Below are 10,471 nucleotides of genomic sequence, written 5' to 3'. Positions count from 1 at the left end.
TTCTGGCTGTTGGCCTTGTATTTCAATTTTTGGCCAGGCTGAACAATCTTTGGAAGGGCAAGAAACTGCCTCCTCGGGTTAATAACCTCTAATGCTCAGAGCCCTGAGTTGTTTTGATGTATTTGTTCCCTGACACCAGCCTTCTGTCCTCCCCGAGCTTCACAGGTACTGATTATAGAGAGGCTGTGGCACATCAAAGGTCTTCTACGTGCGGCACTGTGTAACAGAGCACTGAAGGAGGTCTGGCTGCACCATCTCTTCTCTTGGCACCCCAGCTCTTCCCCCTCCTGCATCCCACCTCCAGGAGGAAGAGCAGGGCATGCAGACCAGCAAACAGGAGGGTCTCGTGGTTTGTGGTGTTATCTATCATTGGGATGGGTGATTAGAGAGCTTGCCAGGAGCGCGTCGTGGTGCACAAGATGGGGAACACAAGGAGAAGGGAGATGGGCTGGGTAGGAGCAGAGAGGCAGGGCAGACTATGCTTCGCTGGCTCTCAGCAGCTGTGTAGGACCAGGGAAGTTCACAGTCACTCACAGACGTGATGTGCTTTTATGCCAGTGCCTACTGAGAGTGGGCCAGGCAGCTCAGGCACCCACGTCCTTTCTTCAGTCAGGTGCCTGGAAACTGCACGTGCAAAAAGAGTGTTCTGGTTCAGGTTTAATGGCTTTCACGGCTTTGCCATGGCATTCAATAGCTCTTGGCATGCCAAGTTTTATATAAATGCTAATCGTGGGGTTCATAAGCCAGCAATGTCTTCCAAAGTCACTGCTGAAGGCAGTGGTCAGTGCTAGCACAGGGCTGGACTCGTGCCTCCTGGCAGAGTGCCTCAGAGGGGAGGTAGCAGGTCTCCAGGTGAGAGCATCCCAAGGGATCTGATGCTGACAGTGCCCTTTCTGTACAGCCAGGCTCCGTGTCGGAGCATGCCCCTGTCGCTTGGACTGCACGGTGGGTGCTCAGCATCTGGCCGCTCTCAGGCACCAGCCCCTCCAGTGCAAAACCCACCATCGGTGCTGGGACAGAGCTGCCGTGTGGGGCAGAGAGCAGAGCAGTGAGTATGAATATGTCACATCCTGGATCCATGAGCCCCACCCTCGTGTCTGGGCCTCTTTTGACCTGCACAGTCGAAACACGGAGGGGTAGGGGGTTCGTTTATCTGTGCAGCGATCCAGAGGGCAACAAGGTCACTCTCAGGGTGAAACTCAAAAGTAATATTTATTCTTGGTCTGGCAAAAATAAGCAGACCAAAAGACTTGGGTGCACAGCCGAGATACGGGGATGCAACACCTCAAAGTTGCAGGAAACAGATTCCAATCTGTTCAGATCCCAATCCGATCTGTGAACACAGTAAAGGTCACTCGGATCTGCTCCAACACACACAGCTACACCAGATGAGGAACAGTAAGGTAATGGGGGAGAAAGAGAGAGAGAGAAGAGGAAAAGAAAGAATCCCCCCATCAATGGCAGCAGCACTTCCTCTAGAACACATGGCCATGGCAGCAGCTTCTTCCAGGCTGCACGGTCCAGGCTGGTCCCATGAAGTGGGAGTTCTTCTCTCAGGCCTGTCCCTGCCCCACCAGCACATGTCGGGGTCTCGCCTGTGTGTGCAGCAGCTCCTTCGGGAGGGTCCAGCGCGGGCGCCCCAGAGGGAGGAGGGGGGTCAGCACCCGCCCCTGCATCTCTCCCCCATTGCGTCAGGACCAGGAGCCCGGCCAGGGGTGGAGGGGTTCCACTGAACCTGGACCGCAGACCAGGACCTCAGGTGACATCCTGAGATCCATCCTTGGGGAGGCCTGGTGCTGCGCCACAAAACAAGGGCACAAATGGGCAGCCCTCAGACACAAATGTTTAAGGCAAAGGAAGAAGCAAACTTTAGAGGGACATCTTGGAATATTTGGTTATTTTTAATAGAATAAAAGGTGTCAGCAGCTGTGCAGGACAGAAGAGCCAGAAAGGCGCGAGGCTTCCCTGGTGTAACCTGCGGTGGGGTCTGCGATCTCTGCGGTGCCCCCTGTCCTCCTCTCTCACTTCCCACCCTGCTGAGCCTCTGCGGGCAGAGCAGGTCCTGCTGGGGTGTCCCTTGTTGCTCCGCAGGTGCCTTCCTGGCTGTTCCTCCTGTCCTTCTGTTTCTCCTCCAGACAGAGGTCTGCAAAGTCTTGGATAAAGTGCTGGATCTGGGGTGGGGAGGAGAGAAGGCAAAGCTCAGAGCAAGGATGGGGACAGGAGGCAGAGGGGAGCTTGCGGGCCCTTGAGGAGGGCAAATGTCACCCACCAAACTGAATAGGAGGAGAAGGCATTTGCCTCGCTGGCTCTGTGCTACCAGAATGGGCGTTTGGGGATGAGCTGGAGTTGAGGGCAAAGGTCAATGGAACCAAACCTTGGCTATGGGTTGATCTGCACCCCCTGCCCCAGCCAGCCTGGCTCCCACTCCTTCCGTCCCCCAAGGGACACCCCCATACCCTGCTCTGCCTCCTCAGATGAGACAGCTTTGCCCGGGGTCCTCTGCCCATTCCCCGTGCCCAAGAGGGAGCCCAGGGGAAAAGGAAGGGGTCTGTTGGGCACATGGACTTGTCTGGGCTCTCCTTGCCCTTTGGGCAGCCCAGGGTCATTCCTACTCCTCTTTAGGGGCAGGGAGAAGGGTTCTGGCTGGGATCTACCATGTCCAGCTGTCTGAGGCTGTCATCCTGTGACACCTTCAGGTGCGCTTTCCGATACGCGCTCAGGCTCCGGAAGAGCTTGAGGATGGTCAGCTTGATGGTCCCCAGCTCCAGGACTTTCTTGGTAGCTGTGTCCTGGATGTCGGCCAAGACAGTCTCCTGAGAGGAGAAGAGAGGAGAGGAGATATGCAGGTTGAGGACATCCCCCAGCAAAGATGCAGCTTGAGCACTGGAGACCCTGACTTGGAGGTCCTAACTTTCATGCTCATCTGTTTTGCTAGGAAGAAGCTGTCCTTATCCAGCGCTGGAGGTTGTCCAGCTTGGTGCATGAAAGCAGAGCCAGGAGCCACCACAGCCGCTCCTTGCCCCAGGAACCTCCCCCTCTCCCTGCCAGCTCCTGCAGTCCTGGAGCTGGGCAGGTGCTGGACAAAGGATGAACACAAAGAATTTTTAATAAACCATCAAAACCAGCTTCAGTCTGAGCCCCGAGGCATCAACAGGGAAGACCACGAGCCGTGCCCCACGCAAGTGCCATGGCAGGGGGGATGCTGCATGGAGCAGTGAATAGAAATCAGTGTGAGCAGGCTGGACAGACCCAGCGGGCGTGTAGTGGAGGAGTAGGTCCTATGCCAAGGAAGACCTCCCCAAAGGCTGGTGACCTGGTCTCTTTTGACTCTTGAGTTCAAGCAAGAAGTGAAAGATCATGGTGGCTTTATGAGGGCTTTGTGTTAAGCCCTCATGTCACCTGCTCTGTCAGTCTTCATTCTACAAGCCCTTGGAAGGACACCATTAGGCATCTCCTCCAATCACAAAGGCCACTGCTGCACCTTGCCATCATGCCATGGCTTAGGGATGAGCCATCGGCTGGTCTTGACACAGCCAGGCCTTGGAGATCTACCCCTGCCCACACCCCGTTTCCTCACCCATTGCTGGACATCTTTTTGAGTCTGGTCAAAACATAGCAGGAGCTGCTTCAGCTCATTTTGGTGCTGCTGGATCTCAGCTTCTTTCTCTGCCATGTGCTGGTCGAGGAGCACCTGGGCTTGCTCAGACATTTCCTTGTGCACCTTTTGTGACCGCAGCTGGTCCTTGCACATCCTCATCAGTGTCTTGTTGTGCTCAATGAGTTCCTGGATGTCCTTAAACTGCAGTAGAAGGCTCCTGGTGTTAGTCCCCTCTTGCCCTCCCCTCATCACGACTGCAAGTCTTGTGCTGTTTGGCACCTGGCCATGGACAACCGCTTCCCCAGGCGAGAGATCTCCCCTTCTTGACAAACTCTTGCCCCATTGGTTTGTGAGCATCACCACGTTCCTGTGATGACACCCCAGTGTGGCAGGCCCAGAGCTGTCAGTGCCACCAGCAAAGGGAGATGCCTTCCCCAGGTGGGCAGGGCTCCATAAAACACAAAGCACAACTGAAGCTGCCAGCACTTCACTGTGGCATGAGGGCAGCTGGGACCATAGGAGAGTGAGGGATGCATGGGGTGGTGCCCGGGCATCCTCAAGAGAGGGCGCAGCTTCTCTGAGCCCTGCCTGTGTTCCCATACTGGGACAGCTTTTCTGTCCTCCCAAACCATCAGTGTGACACAAAACAGTGACACAAAGGGGTCCCTGTTCTCCACAGCCTGGTGCTTTTCCTCCTTCTAGCAGTTTTTCTTTGGTTCTCTCAAACCTTCACCTCCCCTTCTGCCTCTCCTCCCCTAACTCTGATCCCATTGGCTCACCTTGGTTGCAGGGAACCTCTTCCCAGCCCATCCAAGGTCTCTGACCGCGTGTCAGGATTTCCCTGAACTTGCCTTATCTCCTCTAGGTTTACCACCCACGGGGGCCCTCCTTCAAGCCATGATCTCTCTCTGTCTCATGTCCAGATTCACCTCTGAGACCTTCACCACTTCCTCCAGGTAGTCCTTGAAGATGGAGAACTTCTGCACTTTTTGCTGAGTTTATGGTGCTGATTTTTCAGGGCTTCCAGTGTCTCCTCAGCTCTCACAAGCTCACTCTCCATTTGCATCTTCTTCTCTCTCTCTTTTCTGGATTTCTTCAGAATGTGAATTCACGATCCAACTCTTTTCTGGTGGTGTTTCCCCCACCAAAACACACACACACACAAAGGCACGCATGCACACAAAGAAGAAGGCAAGAGAACATGGAGCTGCGTCACTCAGCAGCACTTGAACGAGATGTCTTCACAGGGGAGAGACCAGGATTGGAGCATCTCTGGGGACATTTTCATTCTCTGAGACACCACCCCTCTTGCACTGACCCTTCAGTCTTAGAGACAGACTTTGGGAGGGTGTTCTGATTTTCTGACCTACTGAGATCTGTCCCTGGAAGACACCTGGGGGTCCACAGTGGGGACAGGCTGAGCCCATTCTGCGGGATGCTCAGGAGATCACCCTCGTACAGGACAAGCACTCTCCCACCAAAGCCCTACCAGGGCTTTCCAGATGGGTGGTACAAAACTTCATGCCCTGCCAGTCCTGTTCCTCACACCTTCAGGCTCCAGGAAGACTTGGAGAGATTTTGGGTCTCCAGGTGAGAGCATCCCAAGGGATCTGATGCTGACAGTGCCCTCTCTGTACAGCCAGGCTCCTGTCGGTGTCGGGCAGGATCTGTCTGGCTTCAAGAAAACCCCCAGCACAGATCAGCTGATAAAAGCAGACGTGCTGGAACTTGTCGGCCCCAGGCCCTGGGAGGGAGGGAGATAAGAACTTGAACAAAGATTGCTGGCTTGATCGCGGGTACTTGTTGAATGGCAGGAAACTGTCGTTAAGTGAGGCAGATGTTTAGAGAGAAGACCCTTTTGTATTAGCCAGTAACGAGCTTGCTTTTTGCAATATGTATGAGCCTTAATTAGCTGTAACGGTATAATCTATGTTAGCTGCGCAATAAAGACGACATTTTGCCTGCATCGAGCTGCGTCCCGGCTCTCAATGGCGGCAAATCGGTGACCCCGTGTGAGGAGGTTTATAACCACCTCTCTGTGTGGCATGTCGCGAGGCTGTCGCGAGTCCCTCGGAACGTTGAATGGGCTGCTGAAAGGAAGCAGGATCCTGGCCAGGAACGATCCCTCTGAAGAATTGAGGTGAGCCGTGGGAAAGATGGGGAATCAGATATTTTCCCCCGAAAGAGACCTTAATGAACTGATGAAAGCCCTCCTTCGAAAACATGGGAGGAATCTTTCTGGGCGTGATCTGAAGATCACACTTAAACGGCTACAGGCAAAGACACCCACTGTGACTGAGTCTGCTATCTTTACGCGGGAACTCTGGGATGATGTGGGGGTTAAACTGTGGGGGTTAAACTGTGGGATGCAGCAAGCAGAGGGAATGCCGAAGCACAGCGTATGCTCCCGTGGTGGAGGAGTATTTTTGAGACCTCAAAAGTACAAGAAAAGAGCCCCCGAGACGAGGTGAAAGGGGCGGAGGACTCTCCAATTATCCCTCCGTTACCACCAGTAAAGGAGGGGCCCTCCGCGCTACCAGAACTGTGCGCCGCTGGCTGTGCTCCTGAGGAGGATCCCTTTGATCCAGGAGCGGCGAACCCTGAAAAGGAGCCTGCTTATGACTCCTATGGAGTGGTGCACGTCTTCCTTTCTCGACAAAGAACAAGGGCCTCTGACCCTCCCTCACAACAATGGCGCCCGAACAGAGGGATCAGAGGAGGAAAGAAGATGGCGTGGCAGAGGAAACACCAGATCTTCGGTGGAAATCAGTTATGAAGCGATAAAAGAAACTCGAAAAGCTGTAAAAAGAGAAAATACTGACTGTTTCGTCACCGAGCTGCCCCCACCCCAGCGCTCGAAACAGCCACCGGCTCCATCGTGTGCGTGAATAATTCACAGCCGCCATAGGATGGTCCTCTGCCACGAAAATGCTCTGTCAACCAAAGACTATGACCTGTTCAACAACGGATACAAACCTTATTTTGTGATATATGTGCACATTTTAAGTGTTGTGTGTGTTCGGTGCCGTGTGTAGTTTAAATATTCCTACCCTCGTGCTGTTCTTACTGACCGGTCCTAAACAATACTGTATGGGTATATTAATGCATCTCTCAAAAGAGTGGTTCTGTGTGTGTGTGTCCGTGTGTGTGTTTAAAGCGCTTTAAACGTTTGTAAGACTTGCAAATTGGGTTTTGGTTATATTGAGCCTTTGTTTTGATTAATCTTAAAAATGCAACTCTGAAACCTTTCAGTCTCAAATGTCCACTAAGCCGGCAAAGAGGGAGATTTACCGGGGACCTTTGAAGTGAAAGGCTGCAGAGGACACGATTTTAAAATACATAGGAAAGAAAAAAAAAAGGAGAGAGAGAAAATAAAACAAACAAACAAAAAAAGAAAAAACAGGAAATACAGAAAGAGGGGGAAAAAATGAAAAAAAAAAACAAACAAAAACCAAACCACCCAGCCCTGTGGCTGTGTGTGAGTTGAATGCCACAATTGAACCCCAGCAAGCCAAATTGCAAATAGTAGTTAAAACAATTTACAAAAGCTCCTAGAAACAATCAATCGAGTTAAACCTTATTTGGGTATAACTAATGCAGAACTAAGTCCATTATTTGATCTTCTTAAGGGAGGACATGGCTTTAACAGCATCTCCTACTTTTAACGAGTGATGCACAACAAACTTTGGGCAAAATTGAAAAAGCCATTACTGAGAGAAAAGCTCATAGAGGACTTGATGGTCAGGCATTTGGTCTAATAGCACAATTAGTACCTTTTAAAAGTAAAAAAAAAAAAGGGGGAGAGCTGTTACCTCCTAGTGAAAGAATTGCAAAGGCGACTTATGTTTTGAAGTTTTGGACTTTTTACATTTAACTGGAAATAGAACATGTCGGAGCATGCCCCTGTCGCTTGGACTGCACGGTGGGTGCTCAGCATCTGGCCGCTCTCAGGCACCAGCCCCTCCAGTGCAAAACCCACCATCGGTGCTGGGGCAGAGCTGCCGTGTGGGGCAGAGAGCAGAGCAGTGAGTATCGGCTTGGCTGGCTCGTGCCCACACTGATAGGAGCACAAGCTGCTCTAGGGGAAAGGTTGGAGTCCAGATTAAACCAACAACATTTCAATGTGCTAAGGATATTCCATCAACAAGAGGCAAAACAGTCTGTAGAGTCAGCCAGTACTTTAATCATCTCTTCTCTGTGCCAAGAGAAAGAAATCTTACAAAAAAACCCACCCAAACCCCAAAACTCAATAAAAACAAACCCAGACCTTGCAGTTCCCCAAGGAGAAGGCAGGCTGTTAAAACAAAAAGCTTATTTATCATACGCAGCATCACAGAACCGAAACCCTGGTATCTGGTGAGGTAATTTTAGTTTTCACTTCGATATCCCATGACATCATGAGTCACATTGGTTTTGCTTCACCTGGGCCGAGAGAGCAAATTCGTCTGTTAGGAACTGTATCTTTGTGATGCCCAGCACACTGTCCTTGGGCAGTGGGTCCTGCCATCTCCTCTGCTGGTGCTGAGGTGCCTGTGCCAGCAAGCTGGCTCCTGCAGGCAAGAGGAGGGGAGCATGGTGGATGGATGGGGCAGGAAAGCCTGGCATCCCTGATGGTCCCCTCTCTGGGCAAAACCTCAGAACCAGCGCAGCTCCAGCATAGCATCTTTTGGCATCTTACAAGTGAGGAGAGCAGAGCTTGTCTTTCTGCCAGACTGGGGACGCCTTGGCTGGCTTTACCTTAGCTTAGATGAGGAGGCTTCCTTGCTTTCCAGCTCCCCAGGGAAGAAACAAAGGAAGGGTGATGGGCATTTCATAGGCTGGAAAAGCCAGTGCCTGTCTCAGTTTTCACTGGCCTGCAGTGCCGTGCATCTCCTGCCTCTCAAGGCCACCTCCACAGCCCCAGCCATGGGGAGCACAGCCGGGATGTGAAGGTGTCTCCTTGCTGAGGAAGGAGGCCGGTGCATGGCAAGGGGCAGGGTTTGCCCCCACTGTGGGATTTGTGGGGAGTCCTTCTCATGGAAGGGATCACTGTGGACCCCCAGTCCTCGTGCAGGTTTTTGACCAAAGAAAAGGAAAAGCCTCCCACTTATCCTTACTTCATCTCTTTCAGTCCTTCTGATGTACCTGATCATCCCCCCAGTTCTCAGCTCCTGTCCCTAAACCCTGCTCTGCTCTGTTGTTGAAGCAACCAAATGCCCCCTCCTTCCAGATGGCCAGTGGGTAAGAAACCAACCTCTTTTCAGCTCTGCCATTCGCCCCCTGGGCAATCCTGGGTTCCTCTACGCTGCTTCCACTGCTTCCGCTCCCAGTCTCTTTCTTCCTTGCACCCTGCACTCCTTGGAGCAAAGTCTGTATAGGTGCATACCAAGCAGAGACCAGGGCATGGCTCTGGCTTCCTGGTGACTTCAACAGGACATTGATTTGGACTCCTGTGATTTGGCTCTTTGCAAAGGTCAGCCCCATGGGGCTCCCAGCCTGCTGCAAGAAGGTGTTAATATGTCAGATCCTGGATCCATGAGCCCCACCCTCGTGTCTGGGCCTCTTTTGACCTGCACAGTCGAAACACGGAGGGGTAGGGGGTTCGTTTATCTGTGCAGCGATCCAGAGGGCAACAAGGTCACTCTCAGGGTGAAACTCAAAAGTAATATTTATTCTTGGTCTGGCAAAAATAAGCAGACCAAAAGACTTGGGTGCACAGCTGAGATACGGGGATGCAACACCTCAAAGTTGCAGGAAACGGATTCCAATCTGTTCACATCCCAATCTGATCCCTGAACACAGCAAAGGTCACTCGGATGTGCTCCAACACACACACCTACACCAGATGAGGAACAGTAAGGTAATGGGGGAGAAAGAGAGGGAGAGAAGAGGAAAAGAAAGAATCCCCCCATGAATGGCAGCAGCACTTCCTCTAGAACACATGGCCATGGCAGCAGCTTCTTCCAGGCTGCACGGTCCAGGCTGGTCCCATGAAGTGGGAGTTCTTCTCTCAGGCCTGTCCCTGCCCCACCAGCACATGTCGGGGTCTCGCCTGTGTGTGCAGCAGCTCCTTTGGGAGGGTCCAGCGCGGGCGCCCCAGAGGGAGGAGGGGGGTCAGCACCCGCCCCTGCATCTCTCCCCCATTGCGTCAGGACCAGGAGCCCGGCCAGGGGTGGAGGGGTCCCACTGAACCTGGACCGCAGACCAGGACCTCAGGTGACATCCTGAGATCCATCCTTGGGGAGGCCTGGTGCTGCGCCACAAAACAAGGGCACAAATGGGCAGCCCTCAGACACAAATGTTTAAGGCAAAGGGAGAAGCAAACTTTACAGGGACATCTTGGAATATTTGGTTATTTTTAATAGAATAAAAGGTGTCAGCAGCTGTGCAGGACAGAAGAGCCAGAAAGGCGCGAGGCTTCCCTGGTGTAACCTGCGGTGGGGTCTGCAATCTCTGCGGTGCCCCCTGTCCTCCTCTCTCACTTCCCACCCTGCTGAGCCTCTGCGGGCAGAGCAGGTCCTGCTGGGGTGTCCCTCGTTGCTCCGCAGGTGCCTTCCTGGCTGTTCCTCCTGTCCTTCTGTTTCTCCTCCAGACAGAGGTCTGCAAAGTCTTGGATAAAGTGCTGGATCTGGGGTGGGGAGGAGAGAAGGCAAAGCTCAGAGCAAGGATGGGGACAGGAGGCAGAGGGGAGCTTGCGGGGCCTTGAGGAGGGCAAATGTCACCCACCAAACGGAATAGGAGGAGAAGGCATTTGCCTCGCTGGCTCTGTGCTACCAGAATGGGCGTTTGGGGATGAGCTGAAGTTGAGGGCAAAGGTCAATGGAACCAAACCTTGGCTATGGGTTGATCTGCACCCCCTGCCCCAGCCAGCCTGGCTCCCACTCCTTCCGTCCC

The 10,471-nt window shown here is 52.9% G+C and overlaps 1 protein-coding gene across 1 annotated transcript; it reads right to left on the bottom strand.

The window, feature by feature from the left end:
* Positions 1-29: 29 nt before the first annotated feature.
* LOC128854038 (coiled-coil domain-containing protein 42-like) lies at positions 30-6,748 on the bottom strand. The gene is made up of 3 exons (XM_054083698.1): positions 6,421-6,748; positions 2,655-2,813; positions 30-2,171 (listed from the first exon to the last, which is right to left on the bottom strand). The coding sequence occupies exons 1-3, from the start codon at positions 6,502-6,504 to the stop codon at positions 2,022-2,024; spliced, it is 393 nt and encodes a 130-aa protein (XP_053939673.1). The 5' UTR covers positions 6,505-6,748; the 3' UTR covers positions 30-2,021.
* Between the last annotated feature and the right edge of the window lie 3,723 nt (positions 6,749-10,471).

The sequence above is a fragment of the Cuculus canorus genome, chromosome 18, assembly GCF_017976375.1.
Source record: "Cuculus canorus isolate bCucCan1 chromosome 18, bCucCan1.pri, whole genome shotgun sequence".
Lineage (NCBI taxonomy): Eukaryota > Metazoa > Chordata > Aves > Cuculiformes > Cuculidae > Cuculus > Cuculus canorus.
This window is presented reverse-complemented; position numbering and strand designations above follow the sequence as displayed.